The following is a 23206-nucleotide window of genomic DNA, read 5'->3' as shown; positions in this document are numbered from 1 at the left end:
CATGCATTCCATCGCCGCCAGGGATGCAAGGCTCTATCCACATCCCTTCATGAGAAGAGTGCAATGCAATATATGCAATGAATGTATTAAATTGTAGGTGTAATTCATTTCTGTTTAATAATTTAAATATTCGGAAAATGTATTTGCGAAGTACCGGCACTAGTATTTATATAAATAGAGCGATCTGGTTATTAACTTGAGACGGTCTATAGTGCCAATCCCAGGATTGTTTCTTTCCTACCTTCTATGTTTATGTTCATTTTTCAATTGATGTTTTACCAAACGTACCGTTCTAACAAACAAATTTGAAAACACCTCCCAGGATCAACTTCGTATTTCTAACGCATTGATTTCGACTTTCAAAGAAAACAAACTCTTCAATTTTGTTATGGTATAAATTTAATACAAACACATCATTCATTTATTTCGTTTCGCATATCTCGCGTTATGATCTGAAGTACTACAATACAGATTATCGTTTCCCTAGGATGGTATACCGCTAAAATGGCACTCGGGATGATACAGTTCTATAGCTAGGCGAAGATAATAAATATGGCTGGAAGTCATCTCTCCCCTGTTCACTGCTGTTAACGTTGCAGTTTATCCTTTGGCACCGGTCTTCTTCTGCAAATGAAAGATAAAAGCATTCAAATCGGTGTCACTTGGCATCAATTTACAGATTCATCGAACTTACCGTTGGTGGTAGGTACCTAGTTTCCTTGGCCTCGCAGGATTCCTCCGCATGCAGACCACTTCGTAGCTTGCACACGCAATCGCTGCTGACTTCTGTCCGTGCAATGTGTTCTCCCAGCGCCGACGCCAGGACCGTCACGAACGATTTCTTATCCTTGGCCTGCTTCAGCCCGCTGAAGTTCTGCAGCACAAACACAAATCCGTCGTTCTTGTTGACCAAGTCTACCAGCAGATCGGCGTCGTACTTCAGGGTGTTCTTCAGCTCGGTTGAGCCAATGTTTGTGCGCTTCTTGCTGTCGGCCAAGGTGAATGCTTGTTTGGAGTTGAAACCTGTTGAGAAAAAAAAATACATTCGAATTACATCCATGGGCCTTAAACGGCAAAATTGTTTCATACGTACCAACAAGTTCCTTCACCTTCTTTGAGTCCTTGCTGCCGGCAACGCCAAGGTTCTTCACCGGTGTGACCACGTGCAGTCCTACTCCTTTAACCTTCAAGTCGAGAGTTGCCAAAACAGATTTGATGGCACGGCTCTAGAAACATACAAGTACAAAAACAAGAACGATCGTCAGGACATCTTATCCATTGAATATCATCTATGACATCCCACTTACCGGATTTGGCACCTTTTCCGAGTCATCGGAGTGGACAAGGACGATGTGCTTGCTGGCAGAAGCTCGGAAGGGATATTGAAGGGCTTCAATGAAGGCACGAGAATCAGGAGTGACTCCCAAATCTTCGGCTGCCTTCTCTTGCAGATCATGTAGCACCTTAAAGAACTCATCCACGTTTTTGTTTCCAGTTACCAACGGCTTGCAGTTCTCGGGACCACTGAGATCGGCCTGTCCGAGCTTACCGGTGTAGTCCAACTTACCACCACTGGTGAACAAGCTTACGTATTTCTGGTTCCGGTTGAAGCCGAGCACAACCACCTTCACATCCGTAATTCCGTTGGCCTTCAGTTCTTTGCGTAGATCGTTGATTGTGGCCTGAACCAATTCGCCGAGCAACGTGCCGATAGAAGTATCCACAACAAACACAACGTCTGCGGCCTTCTGCGGTGACTTAACACTGAACTGGTCTCCGACTTCCACTGGTTTGCCACCGACAGAGCATGTCTGACATTGAGCCGGTACGCTGACTGGAATAAGTTCCAGGCGACAAGCTGAAGCATAAGCGAAAGCAATAGCACATCCGGCTTCCTCAGCATTAGCAGCTCCATGGACAGCATGTTCACAAGCTTCACGGTAGTTGGTTTGGTCTTTGAAGAAATAGCCGTATCTCAGCGAGCTGTCCGAGCCAAACAGTTTGGCGCACACTGGGCTGCTGTGGTCATGCTTGGCATGTCCAGGATCAGCCACGGCAGCACACGACTTGGTGGCCTTGTAGGTGTTGGCGAAGTCAGTAGAACTTTCAACGATCTTTCCGTTGGGCAGAGTGAAATCATCATACGGCTCATAGTTGCCGTTGCCAAGAAGACCGCGGACCTTTCCTAGATAAAATCCAGATACGGTGAAGTGACAAACCTTCAGATCGGTTGTGCACAGCACGCTTGCTCCATAGGTGGTCAACAGGTTGACAGTGTAGTAGCGTCTCCAGGCATGGACTTCATTTTTATGCAACGGCAAATCAGTGGCCTTACCGTTCAGTGTGACAACTCCTTGATCGTTCAGCTCAACAACATCCTTATCAACTAGAGCGACCGACTTGAGTTTTCCGTTTTGAATATTTGCGACAATGCTGAAGTTTCCATCGACGAAGTCTGAAGCGAGAACGTATTGGCAGCTTCCTGGGAACGTGTAGTGCTGTCCATCGAAGGTGAAGAAGTGGCTGCCATCGGCAAGTTCTCCATGCATTGTGAATGGAGGTACAACAGCGAAAGGATTCCATGCGTATGGTCGGAATTGGTATAGGAAGTCACGGAGCGAGTAGAACTTTTCATTGCGGAGGTAGTTGAATGGACTGAACTTGACACTGCTAATGTATGGGAAGACTCTGAAGGTCATGAATGAGGGCAGACCACCAGCGAATCCTGGTTCTTCAAGAGATGTGGACAATGTGCTTGACAGTCTGTCGAACAGTAGCGATACGGCCTTAACAAAGTGCACGAAAATGTTCTTGAGCTCTTCAACGTCGTTAACCTTCTTATTCTCCAGTTTGCTGGTAACGTATTGGTTGACGGAAGTAGTGAATGTTTTAATTTCTGGCACTGGGTACAAATCTTCAATCAGTGTCAGCACCTCCTTCAGCAGCTGGAAGGCGTATTTGTCAGCTCCTTCGAAGTATTCCTTAAGCGTCTCTTTAAGCACCTTGAACTCATCGAACGAATCGAAATATTCTTGAACCAGTTTATACAATTCTCTGAATTCCTTATCCAAGGTTGCGATCGCCTTGTTGAAGGTCTGAGCAAAGTTCTTGAACAACTCCGAAAGACTCTTGGCAACCTTATTGAAATCTTCTTCGAAGGCCTTCAATGACTTGACAGTGCGTTCAAAAACGGCTACGACCAGTTTGACGGTTTCTTCGTAGACTCCGTAGACGAGAGCCTCAGTCTTGCCATAAAGTTCCTTCAGTACTGGAAGAATCTTGCTGTTGAAGGTTTCGGACAATTTTCCAACAACATCAGTCACAACGGCTGAAACCTTTTTGAAGTTTTCGGAATAGATCTGAGTTAGTTGAGCCACTACCTCACTAACAGCAGCAAAGACTTTTTGAACAAAGTCGAAGAACTGCTTGAGTGTTGGGTCTTCCAGAAGTTCCGCTTGCAGCTTCTTCAACTGTTCGGTGTAGTCGGCTTGGAACTTGCTGAAATCTGGCAACGAAGCAACGACATTGTTCACAACCTTGGTGGCATCAGCACTAAGCTTAGCGTATTTCTTTTCGAATTCAGCCTTAGCAACGTCCAGATCAGCCTGTAGTTGCTTGTTGAATGCTTGCAGGAAGCTCTTAGCGTTTTCTTCGCTTACCTTGTATTCGGTTGATAGGAAATGGGTAGCATCCAGGGCAACCTTGGCGTTCAGCAGCTCTTTCTCGTTTCCTAGAACCTTCAGCGTGGCTGTCTTATCTACGGTGAATGTACCATCAACAAAGAAGAATTTGTCTTGCGTGAGCGAAAACTTGGCGGATGATAGTCCGTTGACTGTGGTTTGCAGCACAACTGGACGAGTTGGCACAAATTTGAAGGTTGAGGTTAGTTCAGCCTTATGTTTCTTAACATCGTAGGTACCGTGGGCACGAACCAGTTCATCGTTGAATCGCTTGAGAAGGAAATCAAACTCTTCAGGGCTGGCGAACAAATAAGTTCCGAAGCGGAAGTCTTCGAATGGCAGATCGACGAATCCAGCGGTGCTCAGCTGCTTGGTAGCTAATGAAAGAGCGGAGTGTCCATTGAAGCCGAGGTTGAATCCTAATCCCTTGCTGAACACAGCAACTTCTGAACTTACATTGAAGCCCTTGAAGCTCGTATCACTGTTGACGTATTTGGCGTGGGCAACGACCTTGTCGTTGGCGTTCTTAAAGATATCTAGTACAACCTTTCCATCAACAGTTTGTTTTTCACCATCGACAAGTCCAGACACGCTCACAACCAGATCCTTAACAGTTGGATGCGAGAATTTCAGAGATCCACTACCACTCACTCCTGCTGTTCCAACCAATTTGGTTTCTCCGTTGAATCCGAAGGTGGCCTTGTTGTTCGGGGCGTTCTTTTTGTCCAGGTAGAAAGATACGGTGCTGTCATATTGTCCAAATTTGTCCTTGGGGTACTGGAAAACTCCTTCAACTACAAGGGAACGAGTTGGTAGAACCAGACTGGCCCCGGCACTGTGTGGATGGATGTAAAGGTGGTATTGATACTTGGGTTGTTGTTTTTCCTTCAGCTCCACATCAGTGGTGTGATCTAGAGTTAATCCGTTTCCACTTGTCTTAGAGTTCAGTCCAAACTCATAGACATATCCCAGCTGTTGCAAGTCTACCGAAATTACGGCTTCATGATTGAATTTTTCACCAGTGCGTTGCAACTTGGACTGAACTTCAACATTGGTGCACTTATTTTTCTCATCGCAAACGGTGTGCTTCAATTTAAAATCGTTCGGCTTGACGCGAACTTCGGTCGACACGCTGTTCTTGCCTACCGATCCGGACAGGGTGACAGCGTATCCAGCTTCAGCCAGCTTCTCGCGAATCAACTTGAAGGATGCCGTCTGTTGTTTATCGTACAGCTTGACGTTTCCATGTCCTTCAATGACAGTGCTCTTGCCTTGTTCTTTGACGGAGTAATCCGCGAATCCGCTCAGGACGTTCTTTCCATCGGAAGATGCTTTGAACTCTACACCTTTTCCGCTGTTTCCGGGCTTGGAATTCACTTCAACGGTAATCTTTTTGGCATCCAATTTCGGGGCATCCAGATACAGTTTTGCGTAGAACGTCTCGTAGCTCTGGAAATTAGCCTCCACGTTGGCGTCCAGATTGAAATCACCGAAATTTTCTACCTTTGCATCAGCCTTGAAGGCACGATCACTGAGCAGTTTGTATCCACCATATACCTTAACAGTCTTGTCGGGATATCCAAGGGTGAAATCCACGGAAGGAGAGCTTTCTGATAAAATAACGGCGTTGTCCACGTTATAAGCTTTTCCATCCGCAACCAAGTTTAATTTCGTGTGGTATCCATTTTCTCCGGATTTGACATGCTTGAAAGTCAGTTCAACGTTCTTTGCCTTTTCGAAGTCAGACTTGAGAGTAGCATGGAGCGAAACATCGTCAGTTCCGAGTGCCTTGGCATCGCCATTGAATTCCAGTGATTTACCCTTACCGTAGTTAACCTTCAGTGATCCTTTGGTCGAAACGGATCCCTCATCTTTGCCTTCGTAGTTGTATGATGCGTCGGCCGAAAGAGGATCAGTATCAGGAAGATTCAGTTTAACGCTTCCGGTTCCATGGTTTACGTTACCCTTGGCAGTTGTGGCCAGTGCAACCTTCTTCTCGCCATAGCCAAATGCTCCAGTGTATTCGAACTCATACAGTCCATTGTCACTTTCCGGCTCAAGATAGCTACCCTTAGATTCAAGAGACACACTCTTGACTGGTGCTTGCGGGACATTCAAGGTTGCTTTCACTTCATGAGTATAAGGTTTACCGGGCTTTCCAACGTGGTAGTTTCCGTTGACAGCGCCATCGAAATCTCCTCCGTATTTTCCACCAACTCGGTAGACAGCGTGGTTTTGACAATATTCATCGAGATCGAAGTTGAACTCACCGGCCTGAGGCACCAGAGCACCTTGCACCTTGACATGGAAGACTGCTTTCTTGAAGTGACCGACTGGCAGATGTTTAGTATCTAATTCAACATCCAGGTCTTTTCCATCAAAGTTGGTGTATTTCACGTTGTGTACCAAATCAAAGAAACGAGACTTAAAGTCGCCATCCTTAAGAGATCCGGTCAAAGAAACCGTTTGCTGTTTACCTCCTGGCAGTTTGTCAAATAAGTTTGCAGTAACGCTACCAACAACCTTCTTGTCGTCTTTGCCATTAACTTCGCGCTTCAAATCTCCAGACAATTGACGTCCGGTGGGCAAAGTCAAAGAGAACTTTCCATTGGTAGATCCATCTTGCAATTGACCGTTCTGTTGTCCCTGAACGTTGAACTCGTATTTGTCAGCGAAGACCTCCAGCTTGTTTTTGCTGTCGAAGCTACTCTTGGTAACTTTGTTTTTGGTATCGAAGTGCACCTTCTTAGTGTTGTCCTTTTCGAAATCATAATAAAAGTCAGTGGCAACGTCAAACACCGGTGCGTTGATCTTGAATTTGGTGTCGAGCTTCAGTTTCCGATCCTGTTTCAGGAAATTTACCAATGCAGATCCATCACCTTGACCATCCTTGGCCTTGAATTCGCCATTTCCGTCCAGGAAGTCCTTGACAACAAACTGTGAATAAATGAAAAATTAGAAATGAAACTATTTGAGCGTGCTCAAAGCCTTGTTCTTACGTTGAGCTTTCCGTTGGCGTTCTCCGTACGATCAAGCTTGAGGTCGTAAGTGGCAAACTCATCCTTTCCAACGAGGACCTTTGCGTTCGATAGCACAGTAGATGGACTCAATTGAAGAACCAAGTTTAGCCTAGATTGGGAATTTGTTATGCATAAGGGGCGAAGGAACTTGAATGCACGAATACTCACTTGTAGGGATCAGCTTTATCAACGGCTACGAATAAACCTTCCAAGTTGAGTTCACCATCCTGGTCGCTGAACTTATTTGTGGCAACGCCATTCAACTGAACCTTTGTACCAGTGCTGGCAGTAAGTTGGTTCTGGAACCTGCTCTTGGCGGAATCAATGGTGCGCTTTGAAACTAGCTTGAAGAAGTGCTTGTTGAGTGATCCTCCGACGGTCCAATCGTAATCTCCGGCAGCCTTCTCATTATACTTGGCGTCAACATTGGCAGCAACCTTGTACTTGTCGTATCCGTACTCTCCATCAACCTTGAATTGGTTCTTGCTGGTGGCAAAGTCGAACTTCACCAGCTGCTTAGGCAACTGCAGCTTGTTATCCACCTTCAGCGATTGTAGTTTCTTGTCTTCAATTTCGAACTCCGCGTTTTGATTCAGTTCGTAGTGATGCGTTGGGTTATTGAAGTCTTTTCCGGACAAAAATACGAAAACGTTCTTGAACTGTGAATTAGAAAACGAATCATCAAATTTCCCAATAGTATGCACTTTAGAACACAATCTAGCCTTACCGAGTTTTCCGTGTATGCAAGCGCCAAGTTGACCTTGAAGTTTTTGTTTGCATCACCATCAGTCTTCTTCTCGAGTTCCAAGTTTACGTGCTTGGGGCTGAAGTCCAGGTGTCCCTTAACGTTGTTCTTGCTCGGGCCAACAACAACAGCCAGATCGGTGTCGAAGCTCGGTCCATTCTGAAGCACAAAACCATTGACAGTTGTCTTGGGAGCATAAGGACTGACCCATTCGACATTCTCCAGGTTGTATTTGGTGGCACCGCCATCGACCTTCTCGACGACAATTTTTCCAGTAGTTTGAACAACTTTTGAGACTTGAGCATCTCCGCTCGGGGATCTCACAGTAAAGATTGGAACATACTCTTGGCGGGCAGGAGATCCACCTTTTTCAAATCCGACCTTCGCCAGGTACTCATCAGGTCCATTGTGGGCCAAGGCATACAATGAGGCCTCTTTGTCGTTGTTGTTCAGTCCAACTTGGAGGTCAACATTTCGGAGCGGCGACAGCACAGTGGCTTTCACGTAGGCATCACCTTTGAAGAAACTTTCTAACTTCAGGCTGGTGGTGCGCTTCTTATCGGATCCAGGGGTGTCGAAAGTTAGCAGCAAGCTCTGATGTTGTTTATCTGAATCGTCGTACTTTCCAGTGAAGTGATATTTGGGATCAACCTCAAGATAGAGCTCAGCATGGTACTCTCCATCCAACGGAACCAAAGATTTTCCAGGTACTTGCTTCTGCCCAGCGGAAGCACACAGAGTAACTCCGATAACGTGGTACAGATTGTCGAAGCATTCCTTGAACTCCTTAACCTGCTGATTCATTTTCAGCGGGAGGGAGATCAGCTGATTTCCACGTTCGCGGGTCACAAATACAAGCTTGCTGTTGAAGCTGAACAATTCTTGTTTCTTCAGGAGAGAATCAACCGTTAGTTCATACGACTTGCCTCCGTCTAGCAGAGCGAAGTTGACTGCGCTTCCAGTAGATGAATGAACAGTGCCCGAGAGCTGCAGACCAGTGGTGACAGTGAAAGCATCAACACTCAGAGTTCCGGTTACTTCGTAGCTGCCACTTGGAACCAGTTTTACGTTGAATTTTGTGTTCTTGTAATCCTTGACGATTTCCTTAACGTCGACTTCTACGCTTGTTTCCAAACGTGCTACACCGGTCCCTTCGTATGATAGCTTAAGAGGCAGACCTGCTGCTGTTGGGTACACCAGATCCGAATCCACAAACAGAGCATGCTGTTCAAACACACGGTCGAACTTCTTAGCCCCTTCCAAGAACTTGTCGAAACATTCCAGCAGTTTGTCCAAAAATTCCTCAGGGGTGCTTGGAACATGTTCTCCAGTGCTCAAAAAGAAGAGTTCAGACCCGAAGAATTTAACCGATACGTCCAAGTTGAAGTCTTCCAGTGCATCGTTTTTCAAGTTCACACTCTTGGCGAAGGCCCTGACATCTTCCTTAAGTCCACGCCGGAAACGGCTTTGAGCCTTCTCGGAAAGTTTATTGTACTGTGCAACCAGAGTATCGAACGCAGATTGTAGGTTCAGTCCACTGAAGAATCCCTTGGGGCCAAAGTAATGCTCAACCACACGATCCAAGTTGTCCTGACGACCCTCGACTTCGAAAACGTTGAACGAGTTTCCGAATACCTCAGTGCTGAAGTTGAATGCAACCGACTTTGGCAGGAAGCTCTTCTGCGAGTAGACAACACTGGTGTCAGCGCTGGCACCCAATCCAAGTGATTCCACGGCATAGGAGAATTCACGATTGAACGAGTACCGACGGAAATCGAACGGGAACTTGTTGGTGGTACGAACGTTTGCAAAATGTTGACGAGCAGCTTCACGAGTTGAGTCAGCAGAAGATCGAAGACTGGCAAGGTGGGTAGTAATAAATGATCCGACCTGGTAAACCTTCTCACCATCTAGCAAGGCCTTGATTTCATTGGCCACAGCGGCGGATGGGCATTCAACAAGCGAGAGGTAAGCTTGGATGCGGATTTCCGAGTCTTCATTGTCGTTTTTCAGGAAATTCAAGGCGGAGTTAACAACCTTCTTGTTGCAAGATGCAGCCGGGTATGCTTGGAAGGCAGCAACGCGAACGCGAGCAGACGATTTGTCCGAAGTGCACTGCACAACTTTATCCAACAGTGGGGACACCAACGCGTTGGTATTCTTGACGCCCTTCAGTACTGCAACGACTGTGTCTTCTTCTTGGCGGTTCGTTGGTTGGCACTTGCCCAACTTCGCGGCAAATTTGTCAGAAATTTCCTTCACATCGGCTGACTCACAACCGAACTTCTGGCAGTATTTGTTGACCAAGCTTCCTACGCTGAGGTATGCCTCACGGGACGGGTTTCCGTCGAGCAACAGTTTGGAGGCCTTCAAGGCTGGCTTAGACATGGAGGTAACCAAATTCAGGGAAACGAAGAGCAATTTTTGTTCCTTGGGATCAGAAACTTCCTTGTTCTTGTACAGATTGGACAGAGCTTCAACGGATGCACCAGTTCCAACTCGGAACAGAGCGTCGAAATAGACCTTACGGGCCAGAGACTTGTTCTTATGAGCGTTACCGGCCTTCACTTGTTGGTACAGAGATAGCAGGTCATCCTTTTTGGAAAAACGCAACAAATGGACCAGTTCGGTGAAGTATCCTGCGGTGAGTTTGCCTACGTTGTTCTGGCTGTATGAATCCACAACGGTTTTCAGTCCTTGCTTGATCGTCTCCAGGTTGCTCTGGGAATCGGATTGCGGGTTCTCGAAGATAACCGATCGCGGGCCAGCAGAAGTCAAAGCCGGTGCCGAACCACCCTTCGTTCCAGTGTAGGTCAGTTTGGTGGTGACCTTTGCCTGAGCACCAGAGTTGAGCTTAGCAAAAGGAACATATTTGTATTCTTCTCCAAGTTTGACCGATTCCAGCACGCCATTCTTGAACGTTTGCTGACTGTTGTAATTGCTGGTCAGCAGAGGAGTAGTTTTTAGGCCCTGTAATAGAGAAAATACTTTCATAATGGAAAAATGTGTTGGCATGTATTTCATAACTCACAGCTTTCGCATTGACAATGCTGCTCACAAGACTGTTGCTCAGAGACTCGCGGTATCCGCAGCCACCAAGATCACGGACCTTGTTTACAACGGTAGCGCCTCCGGTGGCGAAGTTTGAGAACGAAGTTGGGCACACACCGAAGACGTCGGTTTCGTAGGACTTGCCTTCGGCGGATTGCAGCAGCGAAATAATACCGCGCTTAACGTTCAGTGAGAAGTCCGAATCACTCTCTTCGGCACACAGTTCCGGCGAGAGCTCATCGTTGGACAGAGTGAACTGAACAGGCTTGGTAATGTCGCCACCGAAGTTGGACTTCCGGCCATCGGGCGCAAAGGTCGTCAAAGAGAGGACCTTAAGCGTGTACTGGCAGTTATCAGCGGCGTAGATTTCAACTTTTCCATCCAGTTTCAGCGTCGTTTGCTGGGCATCAACGTCTTCGGACGTCAGCTGCACCTGTACGAAGCTGTCCAGATCGTAGGTGTAGACATTTCCCGGTTGGAATTTATATTTGCTAGATTTATTTGCTGCAGAAAGGAGAGGACCATTGTGATGAATAATTAATGTTTATGAGGAATTGGCATTACGAATGTAAAGAACGCTTACGTGTTGGACACCCGGCTTTGCATGATGCTGTGAAAAAAGGAAAAGAAAAATGTTATCACATATTTTTCAAACCGTTTGTATGCGAAAACGAGGGTTGTTGCTCACTACTATGGATGGGGCATTATATAATTGTGCATTTTTTTGTTTTGTTTTGCCGGCCGGTTGAGTCATTATCATCGGTTCAGTCGCCTGTAGCCGGGTGTTATCAGTATCACCGAGCAGCAGTTCATGGGGTCATGCCGTGTCTAAAGCATCTAAGAGCTGAACTTGGGACGTTGCGAGCTGTGATGAGCAGTTCTCGGAATTGTAGATTCGCCGCATAACGCAAACTTGAACTTGACTTGATTGTATCGATAGACAGTGACGATAATGTGCATTGTTTTCATGTTTTGCTGACTTTAACGATAATAATTAGTACGCATAGTTTTACTTTGCCAAATGACGAGTAACATTGTTCAAATTGTCATTCCAGTGTTGCAGTTGTATTGCAGTATGTGAAAATACAAACATTTTGTTATGTTGACACTATCCAATTAAGAATGGGTGGTCTAATATTAGCGAAGCCAGTCAATGTTTCACAGGACTTATTCAAATTCGTCAGTATGGTTGCCAAGTCTGTGAAGGTGGGAGGTGCTATACGACAAATAATTTGGAAAATTGAACGACGGGTTAAATTCAGCCTCACCCCAAAAAACGAATAATTACTTGGTATTCAATTAAATTTGACTGAATACAAGCAAGCACGGATTAAATGTATTTTGATTCAATACAGTAGTGGTCCCCAGCATGCTTAATATCAAGAAGCCATAGCATCTTTTCAGGTCAGTTGGCGGAAAATATTCCAAGCTGTTTCCAAATGATCATTTGCCAATCGAATCTGTAATTTCGAGCTTATGGTTTTTATACTCGAGGTTTATTGTTTACTACAAGTTGTCGTAGCAAATAACGAAAGGGTTCTAAGAAAATCTCTAACATTCGCTCGAGATTCGAGAGAACCACCATTGTTTCCATTATAATATAGCAATAAACGTTAGAGATTTCAAACAGAATCCGTCTGGAATTCTGAACAGATCCCCTTTGAGATACTAATCTGAATCCTTTTCAGATCCTTAAAAGAATCCGCCCAGAACTCGAACACAATCCGTTCGCAGTTTTAAAAATATTCCGTTTGGAATTCTGGAGGGAATCAGTTCGTGATTCCGAACAGAATACCGGTCGAGATTCGGAGCAGAATCCTTTCAAAATTTGTGTGATTTTTTTTCCGTGTAGGATTCTGAACAGAATCTGTTCGCGATTAGCATTAGCATTGAGCAATTCGCACAAATTCGTAGGTGGTACAAGCCTGGACTATTGTATGAGAGTATCATCACTTTCATTCGATCTCTCATAGGTGCCACGGGAGGTTTTGGAATGGTTAGTGTGGAGGTTTATTATAACAAGAAATCGTTTTGGTAGAACGTGAAACGCAGAAAGAACTAAGATAGAAATACAAAGTAAGAAAGGGACAAGCCTGGTATATATTAATAAACGTCTAGTTCCGTTCACGCAAGACAAAATAATGTTGGAGTATGTTACGTCACAAGCGCTTACACACAGAACCTTCAGAAGCTATAAATAACTATAAGCTAAAAACTTTGTTACATTGACAGTTATAGACCAGTGCAAGATGACGTAGGTTGACAGTTCACAGAGCTATTTCACCAGGACTTAGTCTCCGGCGAAGCTTCCGATAAAATTGTTTGGTCATTTTATTCGCATGTAGATGTGCTTTGCGATTGATTTCATGCTGAATGCAAAGAATATCACTGAAATACTTGGATCACAGCAATTTTAAACTAAAAATATGAATTTTAATTTTCCCCTCATCGATTTTTCTTGTAAACAAGCTCTGTGAACTGTCAAAATAAGTGAGGTTAAGTTAGAGTTTGCATTGGTCTATATATTCAAAGCGTAAATAAACACATGCGTTGTTTTTTCACTAGTTACGATTCTGTTTAATTCTTTACGTGGTTCGTAGTTCCCTGCGGTTTGTTCGGTCTCGGAAGTGTCTGATGCCGACAGGTTATGGGCCCAGATGAATTCTCGTGAAGGCGAGTGCTCTGGAAGCAAAGCGGTTGGGAAACATCAAAAAGTGAAGGCGAGGCAGGCGACAAAGAAGGAGGATTCCGCTGCAGTTTTTTCGGTGAAAGAAAAAAGTGAAACCACTGGTTTGGTAAAAAATAAAACATAATGGACAATCGATAGTGGGGCATCATGCCACATGACTGTGGAGAAGACGTGAATATTGTAGAAACACTTTTTGAAATGTTAGTCTATATGGTAACACAATGTAACGCATTCAAGAGACTCTCCTGACTCGGTTAGATATTTTGGAGAACAGGGAGACTTTCTCTTACGCATGCGTACACGCATAGAAAAAGCAAGGGTCTTGGCCTCAGCCAAGACATAGCTCGTGGCAGTCTTTCGTATATAGTCAATACTGACGGATGTGCAATGGCCAGCCTTCTGGACGACGATAATTCGGCCGATGGTGCTTCGGCTGGCGAGTATGTCAGTTTGGCCGGTCGCCACAATGACCTGCGACGAGAAATTTTTCGATGAGCTAGACAAGTCGTCGATTGTGCAGGTATCAATGGCCAACGGAAACAGCGCGAAGTTTGGTGGATTTGGCAGCGGAAGTGTCAGTGGCGTGACTGGATCAGGAAATCCGATCAAACTGGAGTTTGAGAAGGTGCTTTATGTACCCGACTTGGATAGTGGACTTTTGTCACTGAGCAAAATAGCTGACAAAGGTTACAGCGTTTTGTTCAAGCATGATAGTGTAGAGGTCATGAATCAGTCAAACAAGATTATTGCTCTGGGAACAAGAAATGGAGACCTATATGAGTTAAAGCAAGCCGAGCACGCAGCGGTGGTGAAAGAGGAGATCCACTCCATCAACAGCCAGTATTCTCGGCATCGTCGGTTTGGGCACCGACATCATTCGGTGTTTGATAACACCGAACGGCGGCTGCATACATTCAGAATCGACTGCCAACTCGATCGACAAACAAGACGCCCTTTGAGCTGTGGTGTGGTCAAAAACCGGACATCAGTCAACTTAAGGTTTTAGGATGTGAGGCTTTTGTACATGTTCCAGACGCCAAGCGAGCAAAAATGGAAAGCAAAGGAAAAAAGCTTATCTTCGTCGGGTACGAGAGCGGATCTAAGGCTTATCGTTTCCTGGACAAGCAGAATAACAAAATTATTATCAGTCGGGATGCTAAATTTTTGGTGCTAGGGACACAGTTTCAGGAGAAGCAAGTTCCGGAGAAGCCGTCTGGTGGCTTCGGGGAAAAATCGCCGCAAATAGAGCTAGACAGTTTGGAACAAAAGGAGCAGGAAGGGCCACGGTATATCAGAGAAGGCGCTGATAGGAGTTTACTCGAAGAGCCGTCGTTTCATGGGTTCGTAGACATGGATACCACTGGAGATGAGGAATATTTCGATCCAAAAAAGATGGACGTGAGTATGGAAGAGCCTTGACGATCGAGACGGTCTAATTTTAGTGAGTTGCCAAGGCATATGTAAGATTACGTTGTTGGTGTAACACGACTGGGCGAGACTGAGCCGAAGAGCTACAAGACGCGTCTCGAAGACCGTTGGAGAATGGTTTGTGGTTTGCGAAATCACAAGACGCGTATCGAAGACCATCAGCAAATGGTTTGTGGTTTGCTAAATCACAAGATGCGTCTCAAAGACCGTCGCAAAATGGTTTGTAGTTTGCAAAATCACAAGACGCGTCTCGAAGACCGTCGGAAAATGGTTTGGGATTTGCAAAATCACAAGACGCGTCTCGAAGACCGTAGGAAAATGATTTGTGGTTTGCTAAATCACAAGACACGTTTCGAAGACCGTCGGAAAATGGTTTGTTGTTTGCAAAATCATGATGCGCGTCTGGAAGACCGGTGGAAAATGGTTTGTGATTTAAGGCGTGTCTGAAAGGTGACCAAAAAATGTATTGCAGTTTGTGAAATTACACGGTGCGTATGGAAAACCAACGGAAAATGGTTTACGGTCTAGAGAATCTCAAAGTCCTGCGAGCATTGATTTTGGTTAAAACAAATTTAGATTTTATGGCGGCGTTAGTGTATACGAGACTACCAGTTGAGCCATGATATAACAAAATCTGAGAGAAATGAAGAAATATTCTATGCTGCACTGCTCGAGACTGTTCGGAATGCCAAATATATTATCTGAAAATTTATCTTGGAATGTGACTTAGTAGCCATAGCTACCATAATAAGGCTGTCGGATTTCACAAAGCTATTCGGAACATCGAATTGATTATGCGTAAGATTAGTTTGGAAGTATTGGCTAGCAGTACTAGTACTAGTTTACATGTCTCTCATTTGGGTATAATATCTCAGATTTAGCGGAATTTAAGCTAAATGCAATTTGCAAAGAGTTTGCTCGGAAGGTCAACTGATGGTGTGCTATACGCTTAACCAAAAGTTGGATTAAATGAATGCATTTGGATTGGATTTGGATTAGATTTGGATTGGATTTGGATTGGATTTGGATTGGATTTGGATTGGATTTGGATTGGATTTGGATTGGATTTGGATTGGATTTGGATTGGATTTGGATTGGATTTGGATTGGATTTGGATTGGTTTGGATTGGATTGGATTGGTTTGGATTGGTTTGGATTGGTTGGATTGGTTTGGATTGGTTTGGATTGGTTTGGATTGGTTTGGATTGGTTTGGATTGGTTTGGATTGGTTTGGATTGGTTTGGTTGGTTGGATTGGTTTGGATTGGTTTGGATTGGTTGGATTGGTTTGGTTGGTTTGGATTGGTTTGGATTGGTTTGGTTGGTTGGATTGGTTTGGATTGGTTTGGATTGGTTTGGATTGGATATGGATTGGTTTGGATTGGTTTGGATTGGTTTGGATTGGTTTGGATTGGTTTGGATTGGTTTGGATTGGTTTGGATTGGTTTGGATTGGTTTGGATTGGTTTGGATTGGTTTGGATTGGTTTGGTTTGGATTGGTTTGGATTGGTTTGGATTGGTTTGGATTGGTTTGGATTGGTTTGGATTGGTTTGAATTGGTTTGGATTGGTTTGGATTGGTTTGGATTGGATTGGTTTGGATTGGTTTGGATTGGATTGGTTTGGATTGGTTTGGATTGGTTTGGATTGGATTCGGATTGGTTTGGATTGGTTTGGATTGGTTTGGATTGGTTTGGATTGGTTTGGATTGGTTTGGATTGGTTTGGATTGGTTTGGATTGGTTTGGATTGGTTTGGTTTGGATTGGTTTGGATTGGTTTGGATTGGTTTGGATTGGTTTGATTGGTTTGGATTGGTTTGGTTGGTTTGGATTGGTTTGGATTGGTTTGGATTGGTTTGGATTGGTTTGGTTGGTTTGGATTGGTTTGGATTGGTTTGGTTGGTTTGGATTGGTTTGGATTGGTTTGGATTGGTTTGGATTGGTTTGGATTGGTTTGGATTGGTTTGGATTGGTTTGGATTGGTTTGGATTGGTTTGGATTGGTTTGGATTGGTTTGGATTGGTTTGGATTGGTTTGGATTGGTTTGGATTGGTTTGGATTGGTTTGGATTGGTTTGGATTGGTTTGGATTGGTTTGGATTGGTTTGGATTGGTTTGGATTGGTTTGGATTTGGATTGGTTTGGATTGGTTTGGATTGGATTTGAATTGGTTTGGATTGGTTTGGATTGGTTTGGATTGGATTGGTTTGGATTGGTTTGGATTGGTTTGGATTGGATTCGGTTGGTTTGGATTGGTTTGGATTGGTTTGGATTGGTTTGGATTGGTTTGGATTGGTTTGGATTGGTTTGGATTGGTTTGGATTGGTTTGGATTGGTTTGGATTGGTTTGGATTGGTTTGGATTGGTTTGGATTGGTTTGGATTGGTTTGGATTGGTTTGGATTGGTTTGGATTGGTTTGGATTGGTTTGGATTGGTTTGGATTGGTTTGGATTGTTTTGGATTGGATTTGGATTGGATTTGGATTGGATTTGGATTGGATTTGGATTGGATTTGGATTGGATTTGGATTGGATTTGGATTGGATTTGGATTGGATTTGGATTGGATTTGGATTGGATTTGGATTGGATTTGGATTGGATTTTGAGTGGATTGAATTTGAATTGGATTTGATTTGGATTTAATCTGGATTAGCATGGATTTTTCTTATCTTTATTCGGTTGTTTTTAAATCTTATTAGTAATGATGTTTAACACCGCTTAGTTTTGGACTGCATTTGGGTAAAATTTGGAATGTTTTTGGAAGATATTGAAACTTAATTGTATTTGCTTAAATCTCAGATAACAAAAGAAGGTTTGGCTTCATGAATTTGTTGTTATCTAATCATCCATTCATTACTTAGATCCTAATTTTAAAGCTTGTATATATTTATGACATGGAATAGGAACGAAAGTATAAATCACGTTTTATCTTTCGCGACCCACAGTTTGAGAACCCATGTTTTTAATGATTGTTCAGGTATTAAACTCATGATGTTGAGACAAGTTTATGTTGGTGTGTAGTTTTCAATGAAGTTACCGGTTACATTGTTCACCTTCGTTTCATTTGAATATTCAAGGAGAAAAACAAGCATTGCATCCTATACTTTTTTTGCGTTTTCAATTAGAGAAGAAGGGGAATGTGGGGTTTGAGTAAAATTCTTTCAGCTTGTGTTTTCAAACCTCTCATCTTTGCGTGTCAATCGGCGAGCAGCAAGCCATGACTCTGCCTTTTCTGGTCAGATATATGCGGCGTACACACTCATCCACGGAGAGTCGTGTTCATAATTTCGTTTCGGCCATTTAGGGCTACACATTTTGGCGATCCTGCTAGTTTACTTTTTGGATCCTGTCGCGTATTTCATGAAGTGAGTTGAATTTAAGTGGTTAATAAATAGTGAAGAATGATATATTTTAGTTTGTAGGCGCAAGGCGCGTCTGGTTAACCGTCGGAATGATTTGTGGTTTGAAAAATCACAGGACTCGTCTCGAAGACCATTCAAGCAAGCCATGACTCTGCCTCTTCTGGTCTGATTTCCGCGCGACGAGCGGATCCACGGAGATTCTGATTTCTTGGCTAATAGTAAGGTTGCTCGTCAAGCTTTCCATTGGTATACAAATGTCAGCATAATATCAACTACCGTGCGGGACTGAAATCCGTACAGCACCGAAATCCGTCCACCTCATGAGATATCAATAAATTAAAGGGGGATAAAGGTTATTAAATTAAAACAACAAAAATCAAGAACAAATCGCCACCCACCAAACGCGGAGTTTTTGCCGCCATTTTGTTTTTGGGTAGAGCATAATTGCACCAAAAGTATCTATGTTTTAATTGCTAACTACGAATCATTACGTAAGATAAGCGGAATACAAATCGAAGGGATCGCTTCTTAAGGTGCGTATCGCACTATTTACGGTTGTAGTTTAGTCAATAAGACTGCTTCTGCTTAGTCAATAAGACTGCTAAATATTTAGTTGAAAAATAGCCGTACGGACTTTGATCCTTTGATTCGAAATCCGTCCACGGTGGTGGTTTCATTATTTTATCATGTTTTTCGTAGTTTTTAATGAGTAAATGTGAAACACTTCAAAAGTAAAAGCCTTCATGCTCCTGTGTCAATGACAAAAGTTTTATTTACATTCGATTCCTATTTTCTAATGACTTTTTCATATACTAAGGTGCTGTGTACGGATTTCGATGCCCCACGGTAGGGCCAAGGTTATGAACCAAAAACAAAAAAGTGCCCATAACCGATCCTCTTCCCTTACTTGGAGTAAACTATTAAATCTAGAGAAAGTATTCCAAGTAATCATGGAAATCGTGACGATGAACTGGTCGGGATTCAGCGAATAATTTTGCGGCAGACGAAAAGAGACAGGGTTTTGTTGAGCAAATTTTATGGAATGCTGGAAAAAATTGCCGCACCTGAGTAACATCAACCCAATCCATTGCTCACGACAATTTCTTATCTTCCCTGTCCTTCGATGACCAAGGCTCTGACTTTAGGGACGATGAGGAATATGTTGTGATTGAAACATATACAAAGCGGAAACGTATAAGAACTAAAACTTAAGCTCATCAAGCTATTCTAAAAGTCTCTGTCGTTCAACAGCATATTTGACATGGAATATTAGTAAGTGGATGAAAACCTTCAGAAGCTCCTTCGCCGGGGTTCATGTATGTGACTGGCAAATGTCTATCACTCCCAGGAACATTCAAAATCCCAGCTGTTCCCGTTTTTTTTTATCAAAAACCTCACAACAACAAAAAAGTGAGAGAGCACGTCAACACATTCAAGTTGAGGTCTCAGATGAAATGACTCTTTCTGGGATTGTGGATTTAATTTTCAATATTTCAGAAATCTCACTAGTAAGAATCGATATGGTAATCTCTCTGATGAAACCCTTATTAAAGCAATTGATTTCAAAAGAGAGAGTGAATATACTGCCAAATGCTTCTGTTCGATACCGAGATCATACGACTATTTGCTCGGCGATGCTTGAGCCTCGGTTGATTCTTGGGGGGGAACTGATCGATGACAACTATTCAACCTTTATTTATGACATGTGTGATTACTTCAAATGGATTTATCTGAATAATGGGCATGTGTGGCACCTTCAGGACTCGAAAGTAGTATTGACCTCTCAATCTGTTAGAGTTCACTAACATTGGATTGTACGTGGAAAGTGATCCATGGTAGCGATCACCTACCTATCGAAATCTCAAATACCAATGGATCACATCACATTCATCGGATTGGAAATGCATACGACCCCACGAAGCAAATCGACTGGGGAAAGTATATCGAAGCGATCATCGATGGTGAACAATTGCTCGAGGTACTTCCTCCGTTGGCAGCATACCGATTTCTCGCCGGTTTGTTTCATAACAACGCGGTGGGAAGACGAGGGTACTATTCGAGAAAAATCCGACGCGTTGGAGGTTTAGTGGAAGAGGGGTTCGCGGGTTAACTATGATCGGTATATCACTCTTGGACGAAAATTGAAGAGCCTCATAAATGCCAAGAAACGAGGTTTCTAGCGCCATTTCATGTATGGCCTTGTATGACCGTCGGAAGAAGAATGTGAAATGCATCGTCGGGATAGTGATAACTCCTCTCGGTGGATCATTGCATTCGCTAAAATGGTGTGCCCGGACTCCGTCCCTATACAAAGATTCGTGCGGGACGTAATACTCGGTTGAAATAGATAACTTCTTTTTGATGGTCGAGTTCTCGCTAGCCTCCCTTCCACGCAACGTAAAACCCTTCCAGACGTCACGAAGAGGCAATATCGTTCCAGATTAATGGAGACGTGTAAGAGTAATTGCCATTAAAAAATCGAAGAAACCTCTGTCGGATCATAATTTGTACCAGCCAATTGCGATATTGTCATATATACGAAAGATGATTCGGCTCAATGGGTTGAATCAAACGGCTTTCTATCAGATACTCAATTTGGATTTCACAGAGGCAAAAGAACGAACGTCTATCTTGCTCTGCAAACTACAGAAATCCAACTGGTTTATTCTCAAAAAGAATAAATGGGTTCAGTTTTAAGGGGACATTAAGGGGACTTTTAACTCAGTTTACGTTGATGTCCTTTCAGACAAACTCCACGAGTGTGGGCTTTCACTTCACCAATATATATTTGTTTTCTGGGAACAAAAGTTTTTCTCATGGAAGCTCCACAATTTCACGAACTAGCTACATGGATCTCTCCCAGGGCTCATACTTAACCCTCTTTCTTTATAATTTTTATACTAGACACCTTGATGGATGTTTCAAGGAAAATTGCTCGCCAAAACAGCTTGCGCATTACGCCGTTGTCTCCTTTACATGAACAGGAGCGAGCGATCTGCAAGGACCATTACAAGATACCTTAGTCAGATTATCTAAGCTTGGGCTATTCAGCTAGGTATCAAATTCTCTCCGGAAAAAATGAGCTGATTTTCTTTTCTAGGAAGCATAAGCCACCCGAACTAAAACTCCATCTCAGGGGTAAGAAATTCGCTCAAAGAACTTCTCATAAATATTTAGGAATCTGGTTCAACAGCTGAAGAATGCACATATCTTTTAAATCTCGCAAATAAAAATATTTTTAAAAAAGTCAACTGTCCGTACTCTTTGTGCATTCGGATAGCATTTATCGGCTACTTAGCAGGCATAATCGCCATTTATTAACTAATAATTATATCAGTTATCTAAAAATCTTATGTTTTTTGAAAGTTACTACAAATGTGTAAAAGGAACAAAAAATAAACTTATTGATTCAACGTCCATTCAAGCTGTTTTGCTCTAAAGTGACTAATAAAATATTTACTCAATAATCATTACCAAGATGTTCTTATTTGTTGCACAAATATTTATTAAATGCGTTCTAATAATTTCTCAGTTCAAAATATTGTTTTTCTCCCTGACACCATCCATCAGCGTTTATTTTGGAAACATCAACCTTATCAGATTTCAAGATTGAAATAGACTCTAATTCTAGAATTTTCTCACTTTGCCGCACTTTGTCCTTTCCAATCAAGTTGCATCCAACTGCCACCAGTTGCTACCGTTAGTAAATGTCAATCATCATTTGAGTCGCTTCCATTGAAGCAAAAACAAAAACCGCTCAAAAATCTTCTCCGCCTTCCGCTACTCACGGTCCACGTGGCGAACTAGCTAACACATCCCAACCCGGCAGCGGCTATTACACTTCATCAACCATCATTAGTCTGCCCGGGCTGAAATCAAAACAAGTGAAGCTCAAGTGGCTCATCTTCTTCCACGGACGGGCCTGGGTGCAGCTCATAAAGCCCCATTAGCGGAATTGTTCTAAATTGGTTCACACATTACCACAATTCTCCGGGAATCCGAGCATCTTTGTTTCTCGGCAGCCGCGAAACGAAAACAAACCGTCAGATTTACATTCGGGGGTCCAACCCCATCCACCCATGAGCGAGCAGTCCGTTCCCCTCATCAACCCATTTCCACTAGTCAACAAGCTCACGTACCTGCAGAAACACTTTGGCATAGCACTAGCGATATCACAAAGCTGCAGAGCAGATTCCTCCTATTTAGAACCCACATGGCTGGAGGATACCCTGGCTGCCACCCTCTTTTTCACACACAACCCGCTCACGCTGTCAGTCTTTTTCTTTGGTTTTCAGGATCACGATCACAAGATAATAATTAACTAAAAAGTCCTTTCTGCTGCCGCGCAGGACCACAGGACTAAGTGAAGTTGCGGCACGGCTTCACATTCAACGACACACTCCACTGTTTCGAAGCTAGCGTCCTACACACGCCACCGTGATGGACTGGTCCCTAGGAGGGTTCTTTGGCAGAATGACTGTCTCAATTTATAGGTCGACAGGCTTATATAGAATCCTCCCGTCCCGTATCGCTGTTTTCCCCCACCAAAACCGGCTATATGCGATTGATCGCAGTGCAAACACTCACACTCGCACCAAGGTGCAGTTAGCCCGAGGCGAATAAGCTTCCACCGAGTTACTGGACGGCTAACTGATAACACGGATAGATGATCGTGCGCACCCGGAGAAAGATCCATCAGCCGCTTTCTATGCTTGTTTGCACGGAGCAGCATATGTAGATAGGAAGCCGTGCAGATAGGTGTACGGATTCAGAGTTTTAATGAAGAAGTTCGATAGATTGGTTGGAAACATCGAGCATCATTGGAACCACTTCTGGCTGGTGCACCTAGGTTGAATTGGGTTTATTGAATTATATTGACAGAGTATTATTAAGTATATCATTAAGATTATGATTTGGAGAGTGATAATTTTCACTTCATTCACTAATCAATATGCATATGTATAATAAAAATAATGATATACTGATACCCACGCCATTTGTAGACACATTTTGAATTGAAACCTTCATACTGATGTTTTTTTTTTAGTGTTAGACAGGGAATCTTTGAATTCAAGAAAAACCTTGGTTTCTGAACGGAATCTCTGTATTCATATGTTGTTTCCGGTATTTTGATGAAAAACTAAGAATAATTTGTGAAATTTGTGACATATTTGGATCCATTTAGATTTGAACGAGAACCGCGATGTCTATAGAGAAGAAAATGAGAATTTGGAA

The 23206-nt window shown here is 43.4% G+C and overlaps 1 protein-coding gene across 1 annotated transcript; it reads right to left on the bottom strand.

The window, feature by feature from the left end:
• Positions 1-376: 376 nt before the first annotated feature.
• Positions 377-22448, bottom strand: LOC134219608 (apolipophorins). The gene is made up of 10 exons (XM_062698394.1): positions 22111-22448; positions 11080-11106; positions 10477-11000; positions 7428-10415; positions 6869-7359; positions 6680-6809; positions 1308-6617; positions 1094-1226; positions 695-1023; positions 377-624 (listed from the first exon to the last, which is right to left on the bottom strand). The coding sequence occupies exons 1-10, from the start codon at positions 22184-22186 to the stop codon at positions 601-603; spliced, it is 10032 nt and encodes a 3343-aa protein (XP_062554378.1). The 5' UTR covers positions 22187-22448; the 3' UTR covers positions 377-600.
• Between the last annotated feature and the right edge of the window lie 758 nt (positions 22449-23206).

This window comes from Armigeres subalbatus, chromosome 3 (assembly GCF_024139115.2).
Source record: "Armigeres subalbatus isolate Guangzhou_Male chromosome 3, GZ_Asu_2, whole genome shotgun sequence".
Classification (NCBI taxonomy): domain Eukaryota; kingdom Metazoa; phylum Arthropoda; class Insecta; order Diptera; family Culicidae; genus Armigeres; species Armigeres subalbatus.
Note: the sequence above shows the minus strand (reverse complement) of the source record. Positions and strands in the feature narration are given on the sequence as shown.